The sequence below is a fragment of the Salvelinus fontinalis genome, chromosome 1 (assembly GCF_029448725.1).
Source record: "Salvelinus fontinalis isolate EN_2023a chromosome 1, ASM2944872v1, whole genome shotgun sequence".
Lineage (NCBI taxonomy): Eukaryota > Metazoa > Chordata > Actinopteri > Salmoniformes > Salmonidae > Salvelinus > Salvelinus fontinalis.
Genome location: NC_074665.1, coordinates 62,541,992 through 62,569,861, shown reverse-complemented (window position 1 = coordinate 62,569,861; position 27,870 = coordinate 62,541,992). Strand labels below are relative to the sequence as shown.

Below are 27,870 nucleotides of genomic sequence, written 5' to 3'. Positions count from 1 at the left end.
TTTTATTTCTTTCATCACATACCCAGTGAGTCAGAAGTGTACATACACTCAATTAGTATTTGGTAGCATTGCCTTTAAATTGCTTAACTTGGGTCAAACGTTTCGGGTAGCCTTCCACAAGCTTCCCACAATAATTTGGGTGAATATTGGCCAATTCCTCCTGACAGAGCTGGTGTATCTGAGTTATGTTTGTAGGCCTCCCTGCTCGCACACGCTTTTTCAGTTCTGCCCACAAATGTTCTATAGGATTGAGGTCAGGGCTTTGTGATGGCCAGTTCCAATACCTTGAATTTGTTGTCCTTAAGCCATTTTGCCACAATTTTGGAAGTATGCTTGGGGTCATTATCCATTTGGAAGACCCATTTACGACCAAGCTTTAACTTCCTGACTGATGTCTTGAGATGTTGCTTCAATATATCCACATAATTTTCCTCCTCATGATGCCATCTATTTTGTGAAGTGCACCAGTCCCTCCTGCAGCAAAGCACCACCACAAGATGATGCTGCCCGTGGTTCACGGTTGGGATGGTGTTCTTCGGCTTGCAAGCATCCCCCTTTTTCCTCCAAACATAACGATGGTCATTTTAGCCAAACAGTTCTATTTTTTTTCAGCAGACCAGAGGACATTTCTCCAAAACAACTTTTTCTGGGATTAATTGCACTTTTCTCACCAAAGTACGTTTATCTCTAGGAGACAGAACGCGTCTCCTTCCTCAGCGGTGCGACGGCTGCGTGGTCCTATGGTTTTTAGACTTGCGTACTATTGTTTGTACAGATGAACGTTGTAACGGTTGTCCTCCTCCTCTTCGTCCGAAGAGGAGGAGTAGGGATTGGACCAAAGCGCAGCGTTTGTATATGACATAATTAATTTATTAAATTAAAGAAGAAACACGAAGAACACTTGAAATGATTACAAAAGAACAAAACGAAAACGTAGACAGACCTGAACTATGAGAACTTACATATAACACGAAGAACGCACGAACAGGTACAGACTACAACAAACGAACGAACAAACAAACCGAAACAGTCCCGTGTGGTGCACAGACACAGACACGGAAGACAACCACCCACCTCACAAACAGTGTGAACAGCCTACCTTTATATGGTTCTCAATCAGAGGAAAAGTCAAACACCTGTCTCTGATTGAGAACCATATAAGGCTAATTACAAATGACCTACACATAGAAACACAAAACATAGAATGCCCACCCCAATTCACGCCCTCACCAACTAAACACATACAAAATAACAGAAAACAGGTCAGGAATGTGACAAACGTGGTACCTTCGGGCGTTTGGAAATTGCTCCCAAGGATGAACCAGACTTGTGAAGGTCTACAATTTTCTTTCTGAGGTCTTGGCTGATTTCTTTTGATTTTCCCATGATGTCATGCAAAGAGGCATGTCATGCAAAGAGGAGTTTGAAGGTAGGCCTTGAAATACATCCACAGGTACACCTCCAATTGACTCAAATGATGTCATTTAGTCAATCAGAAGCTTCTAAAGCCGTGACATCCTTTTCTGGAATTTTCCAAGCTGTTTAAAGGCACAGTCAACTTAGTGTATGTAAACTTCTGACCCATTGGAATTGTGATACAGTGAAATAATCTGTCTGTAAACAATTGTTGGAAAAATTACTTGTGTCATGCATAAAATAGATGTCCTAACCGACTTGCCAAAACTATAGTTTGTTAACAAGAAACTTGTGGAGTGGTTGAAAAACTAGTTTTAATGACTCCAACCTTAGTGTATGTAAACTTCCGACTTCAACTATATGTCCGTTATGTTTATAGGGGGGGTCAATAAAGGAAGACATCCTCTTCTGCAAACCATTGGAAACCATGACAACATGAGAGGATATTTTTATAGTACTGGACAGCTTTGTGACATCAAATGAACTTTGGTGGTCAAGATGTGTTGGTATCTGTACTGATGGCGCAAAAGCAAAGACAGGGAGACATAGTGGAGTGGTAACATGCATGCAAGCATTTGCTCCCGATGCCACTTGGGTACACTGCAGCATCCACTGAGAGGCTCTTGCTACCAAGGGAATGCCTGACAGCTTGAAAGATGTTTGGAACACTACAGTGATAATGCTTAACTTTGTTAAAGCAAGGCCCCTGAACTCTCGTGTATTTTCTGCATTATGCAATGATATGGGCAGCGACCATGTAACGCTTTTGCAACATATAGAAGTGAGCTTGTTATCAAGGGGCACAGTATTGACCCATTTTTTTAAATTGAGAGACAAGCTTAAAGTTTTCTTTACTGACCATAATTTTCACTTGTCTGACCGCTTGCATGATGATGAGTTTCTCACACGACTGGCCTATCTGGGTGATGTTTTTTCTCACCTGAATGATCTGAATCTAGGATTAGAGGGACTCTCCTCAACTATATTTAATGTGCGGGACAAAATTGAGGCTATGATTAAGAAGTTGGAGCTCTTTTCTGTCTGCATTAACAAGGACAACACACAGGTCTTTCCATCATTGTATTATTTTTTGTGTGCAAATGAACTCAAGCTTACGGACAATGTCAAATGTGATATAGCGAAGCACCTGAGTGAGCTGGGTGTGCAATTTGAGTTTGAATTTATTTTATTTTTACAGGTACAGTGCACATTATTCAACGTTTCAGTAAAAGTGACGGTTTTAGACAGCCGGACAATTTTCAACCGCAGTCCCTGGGCAGGTAATTACGCAGGTACTTTCCCGAAACGGATGACACAAACAACTGGATTTGTTATCCCTTTCATGCCCTGCCTCCAGTCCACTTACCAATATCTGAACATGGGAGCCTCATCAAAATTGCAACAAGCGGTTCTGTGAAATTTTTATTTAATCAGAAGCCACTGCCACATTTCTGGATAGGGCTGCGCTCAGAGTTTCTTGCCTTGGCTAATTGTGCTGTTAAGACACGGATGCCCTTTGCAACCACGTACCTATGTGAGAGTGGATTCTCGGCCCTCACTAGCATAAACTAAATACAGGCACAGACTGTGTGTGGAAAATTATTTAAGACTGAGACTCTCTCCAATACAACCCAACATTGCTGAGTTATGTGCATCCTTCAAGCACACCCTTCTCAGTAACCTGTGGTGAGTTATTCACAATGTTTGATGAACAAATACGGTTTTATATGTAAGATAGCTAAATAAAGAGCAACATTTTTGATTATTATTATATTATTATTTGTGCCCTGGTCCTATAAGAACTCTTTGTCACTTCCCACAAGCCGGGTTGAGACAAAAACTCACACTCACTCTTATATTTAATAAATGTATCGTATAGTGTTTGTGTGTGCAGGCTTACAAACAACACCCTGGTGCTAGAGGGGGTACGCAGCTGGATGTTGAATGTTTGAAGGGGTACGGGACTATAAAAAGCTTGGGAATCACTGTCGTAGAGGTTAATAGAATAATGAACGTATTGGCAAGATTTTGGCACCATCAACTTTTATCTTAGTAGGAAAGGTAATAATTTAAACCATCCTAAATCTACTCACATTGACTGAACATGTATCTATATTCCTACAGGCTCTTTATCATTTTCCATACCTTACATTCCAATGCATCCAACATTATGCATGTCCACCATGGTATTGGGCAGCTGCTATTCCAGAACTCTTCTGCTTAAGAAATCAAACTCTGATTATCTTATTGCAGAGCACATTGTACAACTGTTTTTAGATAATATTTTATTACAATGTATGCTATACAGTGAGCTCCAAAAGTATTGGGATAGTGAATTTGTTTGTTTGTTGTTTTGGCTCTGTACTCCAGGACGTTCGATTTGAAATGATATAATGACTATGAGGTTAAAGTGCAGACTGTCAGCTTTAATTTGAGGGTATTTAAGTCCATATCGGGCGAACCATTGAGAAATTACAGCACTTTTTGGGGACCAAAAGTATTGGGAATAATTCACTTATATGTGTATTAAAGTAGTAAAAAGTTAAGTATTTGGTCCCATATTCCTAGCACGCAATGACTATATTAAGCTTGTGACTGTACAAACTTGTTGGATGCATTTGCTGTTTGTTTTGGTTGTGTCTCAGATGATTTTGTGCCCAATAGAAATTAATGGTAAATAATGTATTGTGTAATTTTGGAGTGACTTTTATTGTAAATAAGAATAGAATATGTTTCCAAACCCTTCTACATTAATGTGGATGCTACCGTGATAATGGATACCCCTGAATGAATCATGAATAATGATTAGTTAGTTACAGACGCACAAATGTCATACCCCCAAGACAATCTAACCTCTCACCATTACAATAAAAGGGGAGGTTAGCATTTTTGGGGGGTATGAAATGTATGCCTCTGTAACTTTTGGTTCCCTAATATAGAGGGACTATGTACAAAAAAGTGCTGTAATTTCTAAACGGTTTACCTGATATGGACGAAAATACTGAGTCTGCACTTTAACTTCATAGTCACTATTTAATTTCAAATCCAAAGTGCTGGAATACAGAGCCATAACAACAAAAAATGTGTCACTGTCCCAATACTTTTGGAGCTCACTGTACTTTTTATGAGAAAATGTGCAAAAATAGAAGGTGCCAACAAATGTTATAGTCATCATAAGAATGGTTTACTGCCATATACAAACAATCAGCTCCCCCTCGACGGGGATGGATCAACTTCATCATGTTTTAAGGCCCTTGTGGGTGGAGGACAGCCGCAGGGACCCGGGAATCCCTCCTTATGTCACCTCCTTCAGTTCCCACAATTTGCGAGCACAGTATCCCTTTCTTTGTCATATAGTATATCAATGCAATCTCACCATCCAGTACATTCTATCCTCTCCAACTCTCCATCCTTTTTCTATCCTTATCCCTTTACATGCTCTCTCTGCTCCTACTTCATTCCATATCTTATAGAGAACCTAGAGCAGACACACACACACACACACCAAAAACTGCCACAGACCAGCAGACTACGCCTCACGTATTCTCTCAGTCAGTCCATAGCATAGCATCGCTAAAGGCATGACAACCAGGCCATGACAACTTCAAGAATTAGTGACAATAACAAGCTGTCTCTAGACTCTATGTGGCTTTGGGGTCATGTGCATTAGTGTTATAACTATGTTTATTTTTCAGCACGTACAGTATTCTCTAAAGAAAAGTAAATTGTCTTTGTCAATTTTACTTGAAGTTCTGCTTTTAAACTGCTCATAACAGTTATAAACAAGTTAGTGAACGACAAAAATAGGTAAAAAGTTATGAGGTTTATAAGTAGTTTATAAGCAGTCTTTTCCAGTTTTAGCCTAAAGTCTACTCTACACCTTAGAGAAGCCTTACCTGAGCAGATGTTAGTGTGAGCAGTGACATGGGCCTCCTCTTCCTCAGCTCCATACACTTCCTCAGCTTACAGATCTGGTGTCCAGTCCTGCGGTTCAGACAGCAGCTACACTGGCCACAGTTGATCTTCCTCAGGCACGGCTCACACCCTCCACAACTACTCCTCTTTTTCCTCTCCCTCCTCTGGTTGACTCGTGGGGGTCGGGGTAGAGATGTGCCCTCCTCCAGGGGTCTCGGGCCCATGCTAGGGTGTCCAGGGGGGCTAGGGGCCCCATAGCCTTGCTCTGACTCTGTGTCGAAGGAGTAGGAGGATTGGGTGCTCTCCGAGCTGCAGGAGAACTTGGAGGTAGAACTCTCCTGGTTAGGGATCGAGGAGGTCTTTGGCACTGAACCCAGATCAGATACAGAGACCGATGCAATGTCTGTGTTTGGTTCAGATCCAGTGTTTGTGTATGGAAGTGATGGTGGTGGCTCGTCTTGGTTGTTCTTGTTGTGAGTCTTTGGAACAGAACCTAGGTCAGATACAGAGACACACACGGTGTCTTTGTCTGGTGCAGATCCAGTGTTGAAGAGGTCTATCTTTGTGTATGGGAGTGATGATGATGATGGTGGCTCTTCTGGGTTGTTGTTGTAGTTCTTTGGCACTGGACTTAGGTCTGGTACAGACACAGTGATATTAACGTCGGTGTTTGATTGAGACAGAGTGGTGGGAACCTCCGCGTTCGTGTTCAGGTGTGACGAAGATGATGCAGATGATGAAGATGACATATATTTTGTGTTACTGTGATTGGATGACTCTTTGGTCTCTTCGTCCACTGGTCTGAGAAGTTGTCTAGCCTCCAGAGAGATAGGGATCTCTAGGCTCTGACTGGGTATTGGTTTCGCTGGGATTACACACAGGGCCTTGTGGGGTTCACTAAGGAAGGAAACTGAGAGACTTAGTGATACTGGATGCATTGGGCTCGCCTGTGATGTCTCATGGCAAGTAGTTGGGCCTTTTAAAGGTTTATGGATTTCAACAGTTTGGGTAGGTTGGATTGGTTTAACACCTTGGTTCAGAACCTTCATACCATGTGACACTGTGGGGTGAGGCGGAGAGGGCAGATGAAGGAGAGGGGGTGATGCCAGATCTGAGGTAGCTGGTTCAGAGACAGGTGAGGCATGGACAGGTGATTGCATCATCAACGCGTCATCCTGCGGAATAGGCTTTTGGGGCTGAGCGACAGACATAATGGTGCTTGTGTCTGAAGGTCTGCTGATAACCTCTCCCTCCTTCTGTCTCTCATTTTTCTCTTTTCTTTCCTCCGTCTCATTCACCTTGACTCTCTCCACTCTCTGCTTACCGTCTGCTTCCTTCTTTTCTTCATCTCTCTCATCTTCCTGCTTCACTGTTTCCTCTCCTTCCTTCTCCAACCTCTCCCCTCCTCTCTGCTCTCCTGCATGGGTAGCTCTCTCTCTTTGCTCCATCTCAATCTGCACAGCTCCGAGGTTTATCTTGGCGTTGTCTTCACATTTAGGGCCAACTGACTCTTCCTGCCTGTCATCACTGGTAGAGTCACCAAGCTCATGGCTCAGGTTGAAAGAATTGCCCTCAGCAATATTGTTGATTAGCTTTTCCTGTTGTTGTTCAACACTGGTGGGCTCATCGAGCTCATAGTGGTTGCCCTCACCACTATGGCTGACAGGCTTATCGTGTGAGTCAGTCCCAAACGTTTCACCATTATGGGCAACTAACTCTTCCTGTTTGTCATCACTAGCCGAATAATCAGTCCTCAGGCTACGAGGTTTGCACTCACTAGCATGGCCGACTCCCAGCTCCTGCTGGTCAACACAGGTAGTTACATCAAGTTCAGTCCTCAGGTTAGGAGGTTTGCCCTTACCAACATGGCCAACTACATTATTCCCTTGGTTAATCTCACTTGGGTCTATACTAACAGTGTCAGACTCCTCAGATCCTTGATCAATCCCGCTCTTGCTCCCTCTCTGACCCACCGCTCCCCTCCCTCCCCTCACCCCCCTCCCCCTTGCTGTCTTCCCTCCTGTTCTAGGCTTTATTGCCAGGGGAGGAAACTGCTTGGCGCCCCCCATGCCCCTTAAGGATATCCTGCGCCCAGGGGGGTCCTCTCCCACACCATGCTGGAGCAGAGGATTATCCCAGCTCCTTAGCCTCACTGATCCTGTTATACACACAGGGGCATGGTTAACCCTAACAGGGGATGCCCCCGGACTCTGACCGCCAAGCCTGCCAACCGCACTCCTCCCTGGGCTTCTGGCCAGCTGGGCCTGGGTCCTGGTTGTGGATCTTCGGGGTGGCTCTAAAGTTGACTGTGGACTCTCAAAGGCTTTTCCTCTGGGCTTGCTGGAGTTCAGTCTCTTGGCGGTGGAGGTGGCGGTTGTTGTGGGTATCACCTTGCGGCCATTCCTTGTCAGTGGTGGGGGTTGTCTCTTAGGGGGTTTGGGGGTAGGAGGCATAGTGGATGATATGAGAGGGCGGAGATGGGGCAGTCGGCATGGGAACCAGGTGAATGGTTGTTAGCCCTGCTCCAACTTTCACTTTTTTCTGTCTCTTCTTAATTTTTTTTAGACACCATAATTCTGAGTTATTTTCCCACCATGTTGAAAAAGCCGTACAAGTACCTGGAGGGAATTGACAAAGAAAATAAAAATATGTTAAAATAATTGGTTCCACCTCTAGTGCCTGCACGTCCATGTTTGATTGACAACATAACTTTTTTTGTTTCCTGAAAACATAAAAAAAGTCATTATTATAGCACCAAATTGTATAATTTGTAGCAAATGTTTGGAAATCTTAAATTGCATGTTGTTGCATTAGGGAATTAAGTGTGTGACTATTCAAATAGGAAATGTATGAGGTATCAGGTGTGACAATACGGGTTAGTTGGTTAGCTTGTCGAGTTACCAGGCATGTATTTCACTTTTAATTTATAATTTTCAATAAACAGGCCTTGTGAACCCACTCACTTCCTTAACGGAAGGAATGGCGCGGGTCTGCCATGCCAAATAGAGTCCATTTTTGGCTAGGCACACACCGTCACAAGTTCACAACCTACAAGACCTTGTCAAAGCAATTATCCGTGAAGTAAACACATGCAAGAGATTACACAATTTCCTATAAATAAATTGTTAATTGCAATATATATAGCTTTTATTATTCATCAATATATATGCTAAAGATCCTACTTCCGTCAAGCGGTGGTATTTATTTTCTAATTAAGCTAAGTCCTTTAACAGTTAAAACGCAGAGGTGAAGCTCTTTAAAAAGTATAGGTTGCTACACGGCACCGGACCTGGCTAGCTGGCTAGTTCTTTTCCGCACGAGTTTCGGACGGAAGCGTAATGACAATGTTGTAACCAGCTTGAGTAGATTAGATCGAGTAGATTTTCTTGCAGTTGACCGAATGTCTGAAAAATATCGCGTATGTGACACTCGTGGCATTGGATGGCTGACTAAGCTAATCGTGAATGTCAACCAAGAACATAGCCTAATTACGTGATGTTGGTGTGGATTTTATTTACACGATGACTTTAAAAGGCAGCTCAAATATTTTACATACCAGAGACAGTTGCACTGTCTGAATCGCTAATAATACTCCACTCCTGTTAGACACTGACGATCATTGTATTGGTTTCCCTCGGAAAATATGTCTGGTTCTTCTTTACCACACTGATACATTGACACAATCTAGCAATACTGTTTATATCAAGCGGCTTTTGATAGTGTAAAACATGCATGTAGCCATACTGAATACAACACAATTTAAAGAGTAAATCCTTCTTGTGTCAATCCCTTCAGGGCAGCCCTCTCTCCCTCCTCTCCCAGATGCAACCTATGGTCTCGAGTCATCTCAGCTCTGGAGTAACGAGTTATCGGGAAAACATGGAATGGAATTCACGTTTGTCCACTTTCTCTAATTAGTATAAGTATATACGTGTATACTTATAACTTATATCAAACTACTTCAAACCCTAGACAACCCTTAAACAAGCTGATGTTCTGCTTCATAGTCTGTATTAAAGTTAATAACTGTTTTACAACTGTTTTACAACTAATAATACCACCTTTAAAAACACTAACCTGCTCCACACAAGTGTTATATGACCCGATATTTAGCAAATGATAAAGTGTTTGGGCAGTAGTTGACATGTTATTATTAATTGACACGTTTATGGTTTTATTGTGCACTTTTATTTTATTTTATCAGTGACGTCATTGACATGCGCCGGTGCAACTCTCGATCTGTGCACGATGAAGGGCACTAGTGGTTGGTGATCATAAAAACACGTGCCTTCACCCTGCATACATTTAACCCAGGTAGCAAACTGGTTTTGTTGCTGTTTTTCTAATAACTTTTGGCTATTAATTAGCTACGGATGACTCTCAAAAACAGGGACCGAAAACTGAACTCACAGACTTGTCGCTCGGTGAAGTTGTCTCCGCGAGCGCCCACTAAGCATGTTTGTTTACTTGGGGAATCCGGAAGGGCCTGAGGCTGCCTGCAAATGCTAACGCGCCCGCTAGCTCCATTGTGCAACGTTCGTTCATCTGACAGTGTTGACCTTGCAGCGGGTAAGATGGCTAATATACGTTATCAATACAGCAACAGTCGATTGAACTGTGAGTAACTATTTGAACAGTCCATTCAATGGGGGATTGAAAATTGTATTTAGCTAGCTAGTTAAAGTTAATCTGCTAACGGTAACACGATAACGGTTAGGTCGACTTCAGTGATAGCTAACGTTAGCTACGTTCAATGACAGTTACTACTAGCTACTAGTGCTAGTTTTGTTTTGATACGTGACTAGCCGGCTAGTAGTTACTTAGCTAGCCAAACCACACCATGTCTTGATTTATACTTTGTTTCAGTGATCAACTGACGTTAACGTTACATACAATGTTATGCCTCATCATCATTATGTGCCTCCCCGGCAAGGCAATAATGTCTTATTGGCTGTCCAATTGTGATGTCGAGTGATATCCTTTTTAATTGTGGGTGAAAAGGTAATTATATATCTGTTGTTTTTTATTCTTTCCATAGTTATGGATGCATTAGGGTCCTGATTGAACACACACATCATGGCAACTGAGGCTGCAGTCTCCACCCCTGGTCGTCCTACAATCCCCAACCACTCTCAGGGGGACTATCACTTTGTCCGCTCCTTCGTAGCTGGAGGTAAGTGTGGCTGCAGACTTAACTAGTGATTATAATACAGAAATGCAATACAGAACATATAGTAGTACACATCCAGTGACACAAACCCTGGTTCTGATGAGCTGCATGGCGTGCAGGCTTTTTGTCCAGCAATAACGGACTACTATAATCTAAATCAGGGATGGGCAACACCACCACATCGAGAGCAAAACATTTTAGCAGCCCCCCTCTTGAAGGAAGAGATTTTTTTGTTTTTGTTAATGTTGTGCAATTCTAGACATTTTGCCATGGTGCATAGAGACAATTTTGGATTTTTAAAGCAAGTTTTCTGAAATTCTACACATTTCAACATGTGTTGGAGAGGAAAATTGGCTGTTTTACAGCTAATTTCCTGTAATCCTACACATTTTTCCATAGAGTGGAGAGAAATGTTTGCAGTTTTTAATATTATATCTGAGTGAGACTGACTAACAAAATCAATGTGGGCCCCCCGGCCGATTATTCAACCATGAATACTAAGTTTAGATAGCTGGCCACTAGACTAATTTACCAATCTAAAAAAGGTTAGCTGACATGGGCTAATTGAGTGACTATCAGTGACTGACATAAAAAGAGAGAAACTGCTGTTGCACAACCAAATTTCAAAATTGCACCCTGTGTATTCTACTATTCTTACTTGCATCAGTATGTGGAAACCCCGACTGAGTTGTCAGAGGGCCTTCCGTGGGCCGCCAGCAGCCAATCCCTGATTTAAAATAATGGTTTAACCTCACCAGAGATCCAGAAAAGAAATAGGTACAGTCTAAGGTTGAATAACTGGAACAGGGTTATGAAGATTCACAGATATTTCCTGACAAAACCCACTCCCTTTTCCTGGAGTAAATAACTGCGTCAAGCCGGTATATTATAATTCTTTATTTGAACAGTGTAACAGTATAGCTTCCGTCCCTCTCCTCGCCCCTACCTGGGCTCGAACCAGGGACCCTCTGCACACATCTACAACTGCCTCCCATGAAGCATCGTTACCCATCGCTCCACAAAAGCCGCAGCCCTTGCAGAGCAAGGGGAACAACTACTTCAAGGTCTCAGAGCGAGTGACGTCACCGATTGAAACGCTATTAGCGCGCACCTCGCTAACTAGCTAGCCATTTCACACCAGTTACAACAGCATGACGTGAAATGGAACTGTTAAATTATATGGAGTGGCTATGGATACAGAGTTTCTCTATCTCAATTTGCCCAGACTAAAAATATGGATATTTCTGTTCATGTGTAGGATTTTTATTTTTACTTGGCCGATTTCCCACTCCGGTGCCTACTTAGATGCAGTGCTGAGTGCTCCACAGCCGCTACCACCTCCTTGATTGTTTTTGTCTGGTCACTGATGTAGCCTACAAACTTCATGTTGTACACACAACTGTTCGACCTATTGCATTCCATGCCTCAGTAAGCATAGGCACTATTTCATGTTATATTTTCAGGAGTTCTTACAAACTTTGTTGTCAGTATTACAAACATAAGTACGACACAAACAGGCAGTCTAGTGATTACATTTTCTTCTTAGCTGCTGAGTTACATGCAGCTATTTACTCTCGCCACGATATCAGCATATATGGCATAACTATGGCACAGGGCGACGCACAACAAACTTGCCAATTGTCAGACTCTTTTTAGGCAGACAGGCAGTCAAGTAGTGTTCTTTTTTCAGGAACTAATATATGGCAGCAGCTATAAAGATGATCTTACATCATCACACAAAATGTGTCAAACGTGTAGGGACTGCATCCTGCTTGTGCAACTGAAATATCTATTACAACAGACAGAGAAAGTTGTAGCCTTCATAAAGTATTTACACCCCTTAACTTTTTTCACATTTTGTTATGTTACATGGTGGGATTACATTCTTTTGATTTAAATATCATTTTTTTGTCAACGATCTACACAAAATACTCTGTCGGAAGTGGAAGTCGTCCTGCTCCTGAGGCAGCAAAGCATCCCCAAACCATCACACTACCACCACCATGCTTGACTGTTGGTGTAAGGTTCTTACTGTGGAATGCAGTGTTTGGTTTTCGGCAGGCATAATGGGCCCCTTGTCATCCTAATAGTGAGACCTTTGACTCATTTGACCATAGAACTTTCTTCCAAGAGTCTTGGTGATCATCCAGATGCTTCCAGGTGCTTTTTGACAAACTTGAGTCAACTTTTTGGCCTCACGTCCTGGATGACTTGCCTTAAAGAGCAGAATTCATAGTTCCTTCTATTATCAGATAATTCTACAGGAGAATGTCAGGCCAGGCGTCTGTGAGCTGAAGCTGTAGCACAGCTGGGTCATGCAGCAAGACAATGCTCCAAAACACACAATGACGTCTAAATGAAATAGTGTTATGATAGTGTTATACTTGGAAAACTCACAAATGTCGCTAAGTTAAAGCAGTTCTGCATGCAAGAGTGGGCCAAAATTCATCCACAGCGATGTGAGAGACTGATCAACAACTATAGGAAGCATTTGTTTGCTGTCATTGCAGCTAAAGATGGCACAACCAGTTTTTGAGTATAAGGGGGAAATTGTTTTTTCACACGGGATTGAGTATTTCATAACTTTGTTAAATAAAATAAGTATACTTTTTTTGTTATTTGTGAACTCAGGTTCCTGTTATCTAGCACTGTATGTAAACGTTATAATAATCATGGTCGAATTACCGGCCAGGGGGCCCCACTTGATTTTGTTAGTCAGCCTCACTCGGATATCATATTCAAAAATGCAAAAGTTTCGCTCCACTCTATGGCAAAATGTGTAGAATTGGAGGAAATTTGCTGTAAAACACTTGAGTGTTTCCATTGATCTGGGGTCCTAGCAGTATGAATGGGTGTCTGAGCTGTGTTCTAGTAGTTTAAACAGACAGCTCGGTACATTCAGCATGTCAACACTTCTTACAAAAACAGGTAGTGATGAAGTCAATCTCTCCTCCACTTTGAGCCATGAGAGATTGACATGCATATTATTAATGTTAGCTGTCCCTGTACATTTAGGGCCAGCCGTGCTGCCTTGTTCTGTGCCAATTGCCGAGGTCCCTCTTTGTGGCACCTGGCCATACGACTGAACAGTAGTCCAGGTGCGACACAACTAAAAGGCAGAGCAGCGCTTTATTATGGACAGACTTCTCTCCATCTTAACTACTGTTTTCCGAGAATTTACAGCGCAGCTTTTGATAGTCCTTGGTTGGTGTCCAACTAAATTATTTGTTGAGATTGGAAACGTAATAAGATCGTGGTCCGATAGTCCAGGCTTAAGGAAAAACATTTAGATCCACTATCAATTTCATGGGCCAACTTGATCCATGACCAGAAACGTCATGACAAGTCCAAAGTGATCTATAGTGAATATAAATATACATGCAAAAATGTAAAAGATTTTACTGAGTTACGGTTCATTAAAATAAATTCATTAGGCCCTAATCTATGGATTTCACATGACTGGGCTGGGTTGCAGCCGTGGGTGGGCCTTGGAGGGCATAAGCCCACCCACTTGGCTGTCTGGCCCACCCGCTGGTGATCCTGGCCCAGCCAATCAGAATATGTTTTTCCCCAGAAAAGGGCTTTATTACAGACAGAAATACTCCTCAGCACCCCCCCTCAGACGATCCCGCAAGTGAAGAAACCAGATGTGGAGGTCCTGGGCTGGCGTGGTTACACGTGGTCTGTTGTTGTGAGGCCAGTTGAACTTACTGCCAAATTCTCTAAAACATCATTGGAGACAATTTAATGTTGATTTTTCTACCATAAAACTATGTGGCAATAGCTCTGGTGGGCATTCCTGCAGTCAGCATGCCAATTGAACGCTCCCTCAACTTGAGACATCAGTGGCATTGTGTTGTGTGATAAAACTGCACATTTTAGAGTAGCCTTTTATTGTCCCCAGTACAAGGTGCACCTGTGTAGTGATCATGCTTTTTAATCATCTTCTTGATATGCCACACCTGTCAAATGCTCACTAACAGGGATGTAAACAAATCTGTGCACAAAATTTGAGAGAGAAAAGCTTTTTGTGCAAATGTTGTTCAGTGTAATATGCACTAATTCAAACTAACGCGTCTCGATTCCCGGTTTGAGCAAACATGCATCTAACAGATTTGGCACAGCACGGAGATTAATTTAATGTTTATTATACTCAGTCAAGCTCAGAGATGCTCATGTTGTGGGTGTCTGTATCTCTCTGGGTGTGTTTAGGTGTAGCTGGATGCTGTGCCAAGTCCACCATCGCTCCTCTGGACAGAGTAAAGATCTTACTGCAAGCCCATAGCCCCCACTACAAAGATCTGGGTAAGGTTTGGATAACTCTGCTGTTCTGAAATGGAGTGTTTCTCTTCCTGTAAACTTGTCTGTTGGTTGTCAATTGGTTTGTCAGTGCCACTGATGTATTCCCCCTCCCATGTAAATGTTGTATCATGTCCCGTTTAATTAATCGGAGATGTTTTATCTTACACCAGATGGCACCGGAAACTAGGCAATGACATCACACTGATCTTTCTTCTTTTTGTCCTTTGCTCTCTCTCCCCTCCCTCCATCTCTCCTCTCTCCTGTAGGAGTGGTAGCCACTCTCCGTGCTGTGCCAAAGAAGGAGGGTTACCTGGGGCTGTATAAAGGCAATGGGGCTATGATGGTCAGGATATTCCCCTACGGAGCCATCCAGTTCATGGCCTTCGACAAATACAAGAAGATCCTCAGTAAACAGCTGGGCATCTCTGGACACATCCACAGGCTAATGGCCGGTTCTATGGCAGGTGAGAGGATCAGTGGGAAGAATCCAAAAAAGACAATAGGAGGCCTGTATAATGCAGAGAAGATACTTCCTGATTATTTTTCAACAACAATAGTTTCCACAGTAGATACAACAACAGTTAAGTATATTTTATCTGACCATGTTGTTGTTGTTGCTTAGGGATGACAGCAGTGATATGTACGTACCCTCTGGATGTGATCAGAGCCCGTTTGGCATACCAGGTGAAAGGACACCATCGCTACACAGGCATTGGAAATGCCTTCCAGACTATATACCTAAAGGTGCCTTTTATTTGTTCCTCTCAGTTTAAAATTATACCTGTAATTTGAGAGCGGTGTGCAAGTTTCCCTCCCGTGTTTGTGTTTATCTTGAGTTGAGGCTCAGCTGTTGGTGTTCTCTTTTTAAAGGAAGGAGGCATCCCTGGCTTCTACAAAGGTCTCATCCCAACCCTTATAGGCATGGCTCCATACGCAGGTGAACATACACACACACACACACACACACACACACACACACACACACAGTGTTGTCAAGAACTTTCTGTTGAGTTTTGTGGGCCTCATTTCTTCTGCCCTCATCTTCCAGGGTTCTCGTTCTTTACCTTCGGCACGTTGAAGAGTCTAGGTCTGGCCCACTTCCCAGAGCTACTGGGGCGACCGTCCTCAGACAACCCAGAGGTGATGGTGCTGAAGACCCACGTCAACCTGCTCTGTGGAGGGATGGCTGGAGCTATCGCACAGACCATTTCGTAGGTTGATTGATTGACTGATTGATTGCGTGTTTGACTGATGGATTCATTGGATTTTAAAGACCTACGTCATCTGCTCTGTGGAGGGGTGGTTAATTGGTTGGTTGATCGATTTGGTTGGTTAACTCATTTGCACTCTCTTTCTCTCTCTGTCCCCCCCTTCTCTTCCCCGTCTCCTCTCCCAGCTATCCTCTGGATGTTGCCAGGAGAAGGATGCAGTTAGGAGTGGTGCTTCCTGATTCTGACAAATGTCTGTAAGTGGCACCATTTACCCCTTCCTCTCCAAACCCAGAGCTCCTATTACAAAATGAAGTGCTGATCTAGGATCAGGTTTCCCTTTCCATATAATCCAATTCTAAAAGGCAAAAAGACCCTGGACTAGACTTAGGGGGTGTAATGGATATACAGTATACTGGGGTACTTTGAAATAGCTGTATGATTTTCAATACCCTCCCCAATTTCTATTATTTACATTTTTATTCATAATGTCAATTGAACCAGTCGCATGGTATGTTTGTCTACAAAGAGCTACATGGAGCAAATGGAAGTTTTGTGATGTGATGGTCCACTGTTGTTCAGCAGAAGAGAGGTGATCAAGTTACACTTGAAATTCACTACTAATATTTGCCAGCAAAATATCTTAGAACTATGTTAACTATCTAATTCTCCAGTCAGGGTTTCAGCCATGCGTTTGGTTTGCTAACTTGCTAGCTATAGGTGGCTAGCTTGCAAGATCTTGGTTACAGTGGAGACAATCATCCCCTCCTGGATCAAGTGTGAGTAGCCTTTTGAGATAGTTGTATGAGCTGGGTTCTTTGTCCTTGAAATCACATTATATTCGCTTGATCTTGTTAGCATTTAGCTAGCGTCCGCTTTGGGAATTCACTAGTACTTTGCTAGTGCCTTCAGAAAGTATTCACGCACCTTGACTTTTTCCACATTTTGTTGTGTTCAGGACTAAGGTTCAAGAGTAAAAATGTGCTTTACAAGTCACATAGTAAATAGCTTGGACTCCCTCTTTGTGCAATAATAGTGTTTAACATGATTTTTGAATGACTACCTCATCTCTGTACCCCATACATACAATTATCTGTAAGGTACCTCAGTTGAGTAGTGAATATCAAACACAGATTCAACCACAAAGACCAGGGAAGTTTTCCAATGTCTCGCAAAGAAGGGCACCTATTGGTAGATGGGTAAAGCAGACATTGAATATCCCGTTGCGCATGGTGAAGTTATTAATTACACTTTGGATGGTAAATAAATAGACCGAGTCACTACAAAGATAAAGGTGTCCTAACTCAGTTGCCGGAGAGGAAGGAAACCACTCAGGGATTTCACCATGAGGCCAATATTGACTTTAAAACCTTTACAGACTTTAATGGCTGTGATAGACGACTGAGGATGTGTCAACAACACAACACAACAACACATTGTACTTACTCCACAATAGTAACCTAATTGACAGAGTGAAAAGAAGGAGACCTGTACAGAATAAAAATGTTTCAAAACATGCATCCTGTTTGCAACAAGGCACTAAAGTAATACTGAAAGAAATGTGGCAAAGAAATGTTTTTCCTAAATACAAAGTGTTATGTTTGGGGCAAATACAACTCATTACTGAGTACTACTCCATATTTTCAAGAACAGTGGTGGCAGCATCATGTTATGGTATGCTTGTAATCTGAAAGACCTGAAAACAGTTTTCTAGCAATGACCAACAACCAATTTGACAAGAGATTGAAGAAATTTGAAAAGAATAATGGGCAAATGTTGCACAATCCAGGTGTGGAAAGCTCTTAGAGACTTACCCAGAAATACTTACAGCTGTAATCACTGCCAAAGGTGCTTCTACAAAGTATTGACTCAGGGGTGTGAATACTTCACTCTAATTCCGTATGTGTTATTTCATAGTTTTGATGTCTTCACTATTATTCTACAATGTAGAAAATAGTAAAAATAAAGAAAAACACAGAAATGAGTAGGTGTGTCCAAACTTTTGACTGGTCTATATTTATTTGTTTTATTTTGGGGGAAAACACCCCTTGTGTACACTGCTGGTTATACCGCATAGCCCAGTATGGTACAGGAACGGTATGGAACTCTGGATACTGCCCAACACTACCCTGGACCTTGTTTGAATACTTAGAAAAATTACTTAGGTATACGAGTTTTGTGGAGTGTAGGGTATTATTGAGTCCTAAGGCCTGGTTGGTCTTCCAGAAGACTACAGCTGTGTATCAGGCATGCCTTTCAAAGTTTGCCTGCTTCACAGTGGCAGTAGAAATACTTCACCACCTGACACTATGCTTCTAGAATTTATCCTCGTAATAATGATTTTCTAGAGGTGGACAACCTCTGGGTTGTCAGGGCAAGAATAGACTACTCACTTAGAGTAAGACTGTTCTACTCCATACAATGAGAGCTTGTGTTTTAGATGATGTCAGTCCCGAGCCTGTGTACTGTGTCTGTATTAAGCAGCTCTGTCTTTGAGGTGTAGAATGCCGAAACAGACTGGCACTGGCAGAATAACCTATTCTGAACATATTTAACAAATATATTTTTTTGGGGGGGGGGGGGGGCAAAATGTTATTATTATGGATTAACATATTACAATGTAATAGATAAGTACCTGGTAAGCCCCGCACTGTAAAATAAAGAGGAACTTTGTCTTCCTACTTGTCTCCCTCTACAGTACCCTGACCAAGACTCTGAAGTATGTGTACAGTCAGTATGGGATGAAGAAGGGTCTGTACAGAGGGCTGTCTCTCAACTACATCCGCTGTGTGCCCTCTCAGGCTGTGGCCTTCACCACCTATGAGTTCATGAAGCAAACCCTCCACCTCAACTAGCTGCTCCCTCCCCATCCATCCAACTCCACCCTTCATCTCTGCATAGCTGGATTGGGGCACGTTCACTAAGGCTAAACACTCTGAAACGTTTAGAGTGAGAAAGATCTCTCGTAGCGGTCTATCTCAAAACAGCCTGACCGAGAGCATTCACTGGGGCTATACATTCTGAAATGTTTAAGAACTTCCTTAGAAACTCCCTGCGTCTCAACACAAACTGACCGGGGAACTATTAATTGGACAACATTTTTCTGAACGTCTTTCAGTGCCCTGAATATTCCTTATTAGATGTGTTAATTTACCCTAGTAAACCTTTTCTGTTTTAAGGAGGTCGGCATATGCTTGGAGGTATTGAACCCTGCTACCAGAGGAGGCCATTGGGGCTCAGCCACTGGAGCCATGCAGAGCCCAGTCGCTCTTTGCCCCAGTCAGAAAGCAGATGAAGGCACTGGGCCCCATGGCAATGCCTCAAACAACTGGCAGTGCCAATCCAGTGCCCCCGTCTGTTCTCAGCTCCTGCTTTTGTGATTCTCTCCCTCTTATAATGTCGTTCTAAAACCGCCCAACCTGTGGCTGTGGACAACACCCCGGCAACTATTGCCATGGATACCTATGGACAATGACTCCCTCTGCTTCGATGGGTGGCTATGTGCAATGAACCCCTAACAACTGTCGTTGGTAATGCCATAGCAACCCAATTCTGTACACTGCCTCCCACCCTAGCTAAGAAGTCACACAGACAATAACGGATGGGAAAGTCACACCGGGCAATCTGCCTTAACATAATCGGAGGTCTTCTTTTCCTCATGTACCTACCTGACACTTGTGAGTACAAACCTAGACACATAAAATAATGAAACAAGGATTTAAATGTGTAATATGTCTGTTTTTATAAGAGTTATAGGACAACTCCTACATTTTATGAGAATTAAGAACACTCTCCCCAAGCTTGTGTTTAACACAGAACTGTGCTTTATGAGCGTCCTGAGTTTAGTAGAATCCAAAGGATAAAATCCCAAAACATCACATTCAGTTTGTTCAAAACTGAACATCAAATTGTATTATTTTGATGGTCTCCAAAAAGTCTTATTGTCAGACATTGAAACAGGTTTGCCCCATGCAGTTTAACAGATTTAACAGGTGTGTATCTGTAGGAGTGTTGTCTTTGGTATTGACGTGTGTGTGTGTTTGTGTCCATTCAGGGTTTTGTGTGTAGTAAGTCTCTTCTCTACTGTGCAGGTTTGGGGTCCAATGCCTTGTTGTATACAAGTTGCTATTTATGTATTGTGTTCCTATCCACAAAGCCTCTGTGCACTTTGCCAATCTTTTACCTGTATAACCAACGGATCTATATAGATAGAAATCTATCTATATATCTAATTGCAACAGAGACATAGAACACATAGTGTCTGAAATGCCAACCTATTCCCTATATAGTGCACTAGTCAGGCTCTGGCCTAAAGTATTGCACTATATAGGGAAAAGGGTGTCATCTTGGACATAACCATGGCTGCTAGTCAGTTTTTACTTTAACCAGGCCAGCTTGTCATTGGCTACGACGTAACAATGTAGGCTAACGTTGGGTACAAGGCAGTGGTGTAGCGTGCAGAAACAGTCATGTCCTCAGGCTAATGATGGTGTGTACCTACCTGAAGAGGATTTTGAAATTATAGAGATTTCTGTTGAGGAAAGAATCTAACAGGGTTGCAAAATTCAACTTTCCCAAAATGCCCTGCTTTCCCAGATATTCCGGTTGGATGATTTTGATATTGTTCCTGTGAGATGACAATGAAATGAGGTAGGCTGTGGACTGACAGTGGTGGTTTTAACATGTTGTGTTTTCTTTACCTCTTGCCTACATTTCCCTGTGTGCAGGTGTGTGTCACGGGGTGTAGAAAGCATTTGTCAGCTACTGATCAAGATCTAGACACTAGTATTAAAAGATATGCTATATAATGTATCCTATGTAAGAGTTGCTATATAGTTTAAGCACCCAAATGGAGTTAAGTACTTCAAGGGGGGAAAAAACTAGCACTTTGGAGCCTTTGGCTTTTTTGTGTTAATTTATGAAAGTGTAGTGTGGCTGTGTGGCCACAAGGTGTCCACAATGAGTCAGTAATACGTTTACCGACAACAATCATCTGTAGCCTGCCCTGCATGTAACTAGACATACATTACCATGCTGAAGCCTTCATAACCACTACTACAGCGACGTATGTATTCTGATCTGTCCATGTATCATCATGATGACTTTGGATATGTCATTTTCCTCTTGGTTTGAATGTACATTGTGCAGCATCTGTGTTCTGTACCCGTATTCATGAAGTGTCAGTTTTGCCTTTTCAATCATAATGAATAAGAGGGGGACCTGATGTCAGTACTAGTGCTTCATAACAATATGCCCTGTTCTTCTCTTGTTTAGCAAAATGATGTAAGGAAGTCATAAGAATCATAATGCACATCTCACTGGTCTCAAGTCACTTCCTTTCCCAATCTACTGTACTTTCTGTCACCTGCACTGAACGAGCTGGATAGGTAAAAGCTACTTCCTGGTAGGCACATTCTTTTCCCAGACTTATTCCACTTTAAAAATGAACTACTTTTGATTTATAAAAGTTTAAATTCGCTATTCAGAAAAGTCTGAGCCCTCTCCCACTAGAACAGTGTTGCCCGAACTCTGTCAAAAACATTTAGTTTTTTTGCACTGCACAGCTGATTCAAATAATAAACAAATCATTAAGCTTTGATTATTTCATCTGCTGTGTAGTACAGGGGCAAAAACCAAAACGTCCCCCAGGACCGAGTTTGGGAAACGCTGCGCAAGAATGAACAATATTGATAGGACAGGCGCTTGTCAGTCACAATGTGAGCGATGACCGGGAAACACTGCTGGTTTGACAATCTGCTGTCTGTCTCACCTCCAGGTACCTGTGGGCTTTGTGTGCGCTGTAGTTGGTTTGAAGTCCAATTTCTTACAGATAGCAAGATGCGCCTTCATCGTGGTAACGATGAGTCGAAATCCACTGAGCCTAATTATTGTCTTCTTGCACATTTGTTTTATTTTGTGTGTTTCCTATAGCCAGCCACGTAATCGTGACGCATAGGCTATTTACTGTGCTTTGATTGACGACCGAACAGAAAATGTTGACTAGTTTATAAAACGTGTCAAACTGACTGAATAAAAGTGATCTCCTATATCCCTTTGGAATTCATAAATCAAACAACGTAGTTATATGTTCATGGGATCGCTCCTGGACAAGTTATCCAAAGATCTCGTTTGTATTTTCCTAGGAAATGAAGTCCATGTCGGGACTTTCCAGATAGTGGCGCAAAATTGAGTGTGACTAGTCAGTGTACCGAATCGCATCAGCGAGAGAACTGTTTAATTTGGCTCCCTCTTTTGCATACTGGTATTAAAATAAAAAAAATCAGAGAAAGGTGAATCCTCGCTGCAGGAACAATAGGTAGTGGACCGAGAGCCTCATTTTGTTCTAAATATGCTAATTTTACTTTGTAATTAATTTCTGTAAAATCAGAAATATATAATACTTGACTGATATAACCCTTTTATTTTTTTCTATTTAAATTTATTTTTGAAGATAATGCCTTATTTACTTTATCTTGAACAACAAACATTCTGGCAATTTATATATTGCAGTAAAACTGTAAATACAACTTTAATCTTAAGGGAAGACAGGTTTAATGTTAAAGGTTTTAATGTTTGCCACTTAGAAAATAGTCCTGATCATATAGGCCTAGAAAATATCCAAAACAACAATACACTGAATTCACACATTTTCAGTAATTTAAATTGTAAAGTCATGTCTTTCTACACAATACCACAATTAATTTTCCCAATCTGGGATGTATACTCGAAAAAGTATTCAATCATTTGGCTGTGTATTTGAGATGTAATCAAGGCATTAGAATGTACCAGAGGCCACCAAAATGGAGCTCGTTCGGCCAGGGATGGCTACTTTTTCTACTTGGCTGGCTAGTCTGTGTAGTGAGGGAAAACACTATAGGCAGCTTTACATATTGCTTTCACCCATCCTGTGTTTTCAGATCAGTGCAGATGAAGGCGAGGAGAGAAAGCCACTAGACTATTGAGATGCACCCTCAAACTTTCACAGGTGGTGGATACATGAATGCCAAGTGACAAAGGGGGAGGTAGTACTTACATGTTACAGTGCTATAACAAAAAAGTAAAACCATACTTTCTTTGGAGCACTAATGCCCTGTCCCAATGCTCATCTCTCTCCTATGAGATTATGTTTACCTATGATTTCTCCCAGCCCTTTGCTTACACTTCTAAGCCCATATCATTGATGCTCAGACTTTATCCTCTATGGTGTTTAGTTCTTTTGGAGCTAGAAAACTTTACACAACAGTGCATAGTTGACTGAAACCGGGGTTGTGTTCAGTATAAACGGGAGAAAGATTTTCATTTGAAAATGTTAAAGATTTATGATTTTATTAAGATTCCCATTAGCCGACGACAGCCAGTCTTCCTGGAGTCCGACACATAACGAAAAATACTTTACAATGTACGTACATTTAAAACTTTAACATAGACATTACAGACTTATATATAAAACATTAAATAAATAAAAAATAAAACACCAAAAAATATGAAATAATTATGTGTGGGTGTGTGTGCACATCTATCAGTTGCACATACAGTACCAGTCAAATGTTTGGACACCTACTCATTCCAGGGTTTTATTTTATTTTTACTATTTTCTACATTGTAGAATAATCGTGACGACATCAACTTTGAAATAACATATGGAATCATGTAGTAACCAAAAAAAAGTGTTGAACAAATCAAAATAAATTTTATATTTGAGATTCTTCAGTAGTAGTAGCCAACCTTTGCCTTGATGACAGCTTTGCACACTCTTGACATTTTCTCAACCAGCTTCATGAGGTAGTCACCTGGAATGCATTTCAATTAAATGGTGTTCCTTGTTAATTTGTGGAATTTCTTTCCTTAATGCATTTGAGCCAATCAGTTGTGACAAGGTAGGGGTGATATACAGAAGATAGCCTTATTTGGTAAAAGACCAAGTCCATATTATGGCAAGAACAGCTCAGATAAGCAAATAGAAATGACAGTCCATCATTACTTTAAGACATGAAGGTCAATCAATCTGGACAATTTCAAGAACTTTCAAAGTTTCTTCAAGTGCAGTCGCAAAAACCATCAAGCGCTATGATGAAACTGGCTCTCATGAGGACCTCCACAGGAAAGGAAAACCCAGAGTTACCTCTGTTGCAGAGAATAAGTTCATTAGAGTTAAATGATTACAGCCCAAATAAATGCTTCACAGAGTTCAAGTAACAGACACATCTTAACATCAACTGTTCAGATGAGATGGTGTGAATCAGGCCTTCATGGTTGAATTGCTGCAAAGAAACCACTACTAAAGGACACCAATAAGAAGAGACCTGCTTGGGCCAAGAAACACGAGCAATGGCCATTAGACAGGTGGAAGTCTGTCCTTTGGTCTGATGAGTCCAAATTTGCGATTTTTGATTCCAACCACCGTGTCTTTGTGAGACGCAGAGTAGGTGAACGGATGATCTCCGCATGTGGGGTTCCCACCGTGAAGCATGGAGGAGGAGGTGTGATGTGTGGATGTGCTTTGCTGGTGACACTGTCTGTGATTTATTTTGAATTCAAGGCACACTTAACCAGCATGGCTACCACAACATTCTGCAGCGATATGCCATCCCATCTGGTTTGGGCTTAGTGGGACTATCATCATTAGTTTTTCAACAAGACAATGACCTAAAGCACACCTCCAGGCTGTGTAAGGGCTATTTGACCAAGAAGAGTGATGGAGTGCTGCATCCGATGACCTGGCCTCCACATTCATCCGACCTCAACCCAATTGAGATGGTTTGGGATGAGTTGGACGGCAGAGTGAAGGAAAAGCAGCCAAAAAGGGCTCAGCATATGTGGGAACTCCTTCAAGACTGTTGGAAAAGCATTCTAACAATGTGCAAAGCTGTCAAGGCAAAATAATCTAAAATATATTTTGATTTAACACTTTTTTGGTTACTACATGATTCCATATCTGTTATTTCATAGTTTTGACATCTTCACTATTCTACATTACTGGAAAAAATTAAGAAAAACCCTTGAATGAGTAGGTGTGTCCAAACTTTTGACTGGTACTGTAAATGCCAGTACATACATACACACAAATTAAGTCAGATGGGGAGAGGCGTTGTGAGGTGTTGCTTTATTTCTTTTATTTAAACCCGGTTTACTAGCTCTATGAGATGAAAGGGAGTTCCATGCAATCGTGGCTCTATATAATATTGTATGTTTTCTTGAATTTGTTCTGGACCTGGGGACTGTGAAGAGACCCCTGGTTCACAATCGCAATCACATGGCACACTGCCCTAACCCACCTGGACAGGAGGAATACCTATGTAAGAATGCTGTTCATCGACTACAGCTCAGCATTTAACACCATAGTACCCTCCAAACTCGTCATTAAGAACCTGAGTCTCAACCGCGCCCTGTGCAACTGGGTCCTGGACTTTGACAGGCTGCCCCCAGGTGGTGAGGGTAGGAAACAACATCTCCACCCCGTTGATCCTCAACACGGGCCCCACAAGGGTGCGTTCTCAGCCCTTTCCTGTACTCCATGTTCACCCATGACTGTGTGGCCATGCACGCCTCCAACTCAATCATCAAGTTTGCAGACGACACAGTGGTAGGCTTGATTACCAACAACGACGAGACGGCCTACAGGGAGGAGGTCAGAGACCTGGCTGTGTGGTGCCAGGACAACAACCTCTCAACATGAACACCTCGGAGTATGGTGTCAGGAAAATAACCTCACACTCAACGTCAACAAAACAAAGGAGATGATCGTGGACTTCAGGAAACAGCAGAGGGAGCAGCCCCCATCCACATCGACGGGACAGTAGTGGAAAAGGTGGGAAGTTTTAAGTTCCTCGGCGTACACATTACGGACAAACTGAAATGGTCCACCCACACAGACAGCGTGGTGAAGAAGGCGCAGCAGCAGCGTCTCTTCAACCTCAGGAGGCTGAAGAAATTTGGCTTGTCACCAGAAACACTCACAAACTTTAACAGATGCACAATCGAGAGCATCCTGTCGGGCTGTATCACCGCCTGGTATGGTAACTGCTCCGCCCACAACCGCAAGGCTCTCCAGAGGGTAGTGAGGTCTGCACAACGCATCACCGGGGGCAAACTACCTGCCCTCCAAGACACCTACACCACCCGATGTCACAGGAAGGCCAAAAAGATCATCAAGGACAACAACCACCCGAGCCACTGCCTGTTCACCCCGCTATCATCCAGAAGGCGAGGTCAGTGCAGGTGCATCAAAGCTAGGATCGAGAAACAGAAGCTGTTTTTCAATCTCATGGCCATCAGACTGTTAAACAGCTAATATTGAGAGGCTGCTGCCAACACACTGACTCAAATCTCTAGCCACTTTAATAATTAAAAATTGGATGTAATAAATGTATCACTAGTCACTTTAAACAATGCCACCTTATATAATGTTTACATACCCTATGTTACTCATCTCATATGTATATACTGTGTTCTATACCATCTACTGCATCTTGCCAATGCCGTTCTGCCATCGTTCATCCAAATATTTATTTGTACATATTCTTATTCATTATTTTACACTTGTGTGTGTATAAGTTAGTTGGGAAATTGTTAGGAATTGTTAGATTGCTTGTTAGATATTACTGCACGGTCGGAATTAGAAGCACAAGCATTTTGCTACACTCGCATTAACATCTGCTAACCATGTATATGTGACCAATAACATTTTATTTGATGTCTGGTGGGGTAAGTACAGTGCATTCGGAAAGTATTCAGACCCCTTGACTTTTTCCACATTTTGTTACATTACAGCCTTATTCTAAAATGGATTACATAGTTTTTCCCCTCATCAATCTACATACAATACCCCATTTTAAGACAAAACAAAAACTTTTTATTTTATTTTTAGCAAATGTATTAACTGAAATATCACATTTATATACAGTTGAAGTCGTAAGTTTACATACACTTAGGTTGGAGTCATTAACTCGTTTTTCAACCGCTCCACAAATTTCTTGTTAAACTATAGTTTTGGCAAGTCGGTTAGGACATCTACTTTGTGCATGACACAAGTAATTTTTCCAACAATTGTTTACAGACTGATTATTTCACTGTATCGCAATTCCAGTGGGTCAGAAGTTTACATACACTAAGTTGACTGTGCCTTTAAACAGCTTGGAAAATTCCAGAAAATTAGGTCATGGCTTTAGAAGCTTCTGATAGGCTAATTTACATAATTTCAGTCAATTGGAAATGTACCTGTGGATGTATTTCAAGGCCTACCTTCAAACTCAGTGCCACTTTGCTTGACATCATGGGAAAATCAAAAGAAATCAGCAAAGACCTCAGAAAGAAAACTGTAGACCTCCACAAGTCTGGTTCATCCTTGGGAGCAATTTCCAAACGCCTGAAGGTACCATGTTCATCTGTACCAACAATTGTATGCAAGTATAAACACCATGGGACCACGCAGCCGTCACACCGCTCAGGAAGGAGACGCGTTCTGTCTCCTAGAGATAAACGTACTTTCGTGCAAAAAGTACAAATCAATCCCAGAACAACAGCAATGGACCTTGTGAAGATGCTGGAGGAAACCGGTACAAAAGTATCTATATCCACAGTAAAACGAGTCCTATATCGACATAACTTGAAAGGCCGCTCAGCAAGGAAGAAGCCACTGCTCCAAAACCGCCATAAAACAGACTTTGGTTTGCAACTGCACATGGGGACAAAGATCGTACTTTTTGCAGAAATGTCCTCTGGTCTGATGAAACAAAAATATAACTTTTTGGCCATAATGACCATCGTTATGTTTAGAGGAAAAAGGGGGATGCTTGCAAGCCGAAGAATACCATCCCAACCGTGAAGCACGGGGGTGGCAGCATAATGTTGTGGGGGTGC

The 27,870-nt window shown here is 42.0% G+C and overlaps 3 protein-coding genes across 4 annotated transcripts in view; 2 read left to right on the top strand and 1 right to left on the bottom strand.

Moving 5' to 3' along the window:
- Nucleotides 1-9,176, bottom strand: part of LOC129859411 (methylcytosine dioxygenase TET1-like) — a 52,768-nt gene extending 43,592 nt beyond the window's left edge. The window contains exons 1-2 of the mRNA XM_055929194.1: nucleotides 8,888-9,176; nucleotides 5,313-7,949 (exon numbers count right to left, since the gene is read on the bottom strand). Coding sequence (XP_055785169.1) covers nucleotides 5,313-7,784 — 2,472 coding nt within the window. The 5' untranslated portion in view covers nucleotides 7,785-7,949; nucleotides 8,888-9,176. The remainder of the gene's footprint in view (nucleotides 1-5,312; nucleotides 7,950-8,887) is intronic.
- Nucleotides 9,177-9,533: 357 nt separating this feature from the next.
- Nucleotides 9,534-22,060, top strand: LOC129859433 (solute carrier family 25 member 16-like). Of its 2 annotated transcripts, none has more exons than XM_055929246.1 (9): nucleotides 9,534-9,948; nucleotides 10,370-10,504; nucleotides 14,714-14,806; nucleotides 15,070-15,267; nucleotides 15,426-15,547; nucleotides 15,674-15,740; nucleotides 15,852-16,014; nucleotides 16,200-16,268; nucleotides 18,710-22,060. In XM_055929246.1, the coding sequence occupies exons 2-9, from the start codon at nucleotides 10,408-10,410 to the stop codon at nucleotides 18,864-18,866; spliced, it is 966 nt and encodes a 321-aa protein (XP_055785221.1). In that variant the 5' UTR covers nucleotides 9,534-9,948; nucleotides 10,370-10,407; the 3' UTR covers nucleotides 18,867-22,060. The 2 variants fall into 2 exon arrangements, with proteins under 2 accessions (XP_055785221.1, XP_055785213.1); XM_055929238.1 differs by having other exon boundaries at nucleotides 9,535-9,900.
- LOC129859424 (polyunsaturated fatty acid 5-lipoxygenase-like) overlaps nucleotides 19,598-27,870 on the top strand; it is a 30,735-nt gene continuing 22,462 nt past the window's right edge. Inside the window, exon 1 of the mRNA XM_055929215.1 lies at nucleotides 19,598-19,688. Within this exon, the coding sequence (XP_055785190.1) occupies nucleotides 19,613-19,688 (76 nt within the window). The 5' untranslated portion in view covers nucleotides 19,598-19,612. The remainder of the gene's footprint in view (nucleotides 19,689-27,870) is intronic.

What these genes read in the sequence shown, in the direction of transcription:
- LOC129859433 (XM_055929246.1), top strand. Translation starts at nt 10,408, where the DNA reads ATGGCAACTGAGGCTGCAGTCTCCACCCCTGGTCGTCCTACAATCCCC. An exon ending in CCGCTCCTTCGTAGCTGGAG is followed by an intron (nt 10,505 to 14,713) that starts GTAAGTGTGGCT and finishes GGGTGTGTTTAG; the next exon opens with GTGTAGCTGGATGCTGTGCC. An exon ending in TCCAGACTATATACCTAAAG is followed by an intron (nt 15,548 to 15,673) that starts GTGCCTTTTATT and finishes CTCTTTTTAAAG; the next exon opens with GAAGGAGGCATCCCTGGCTT.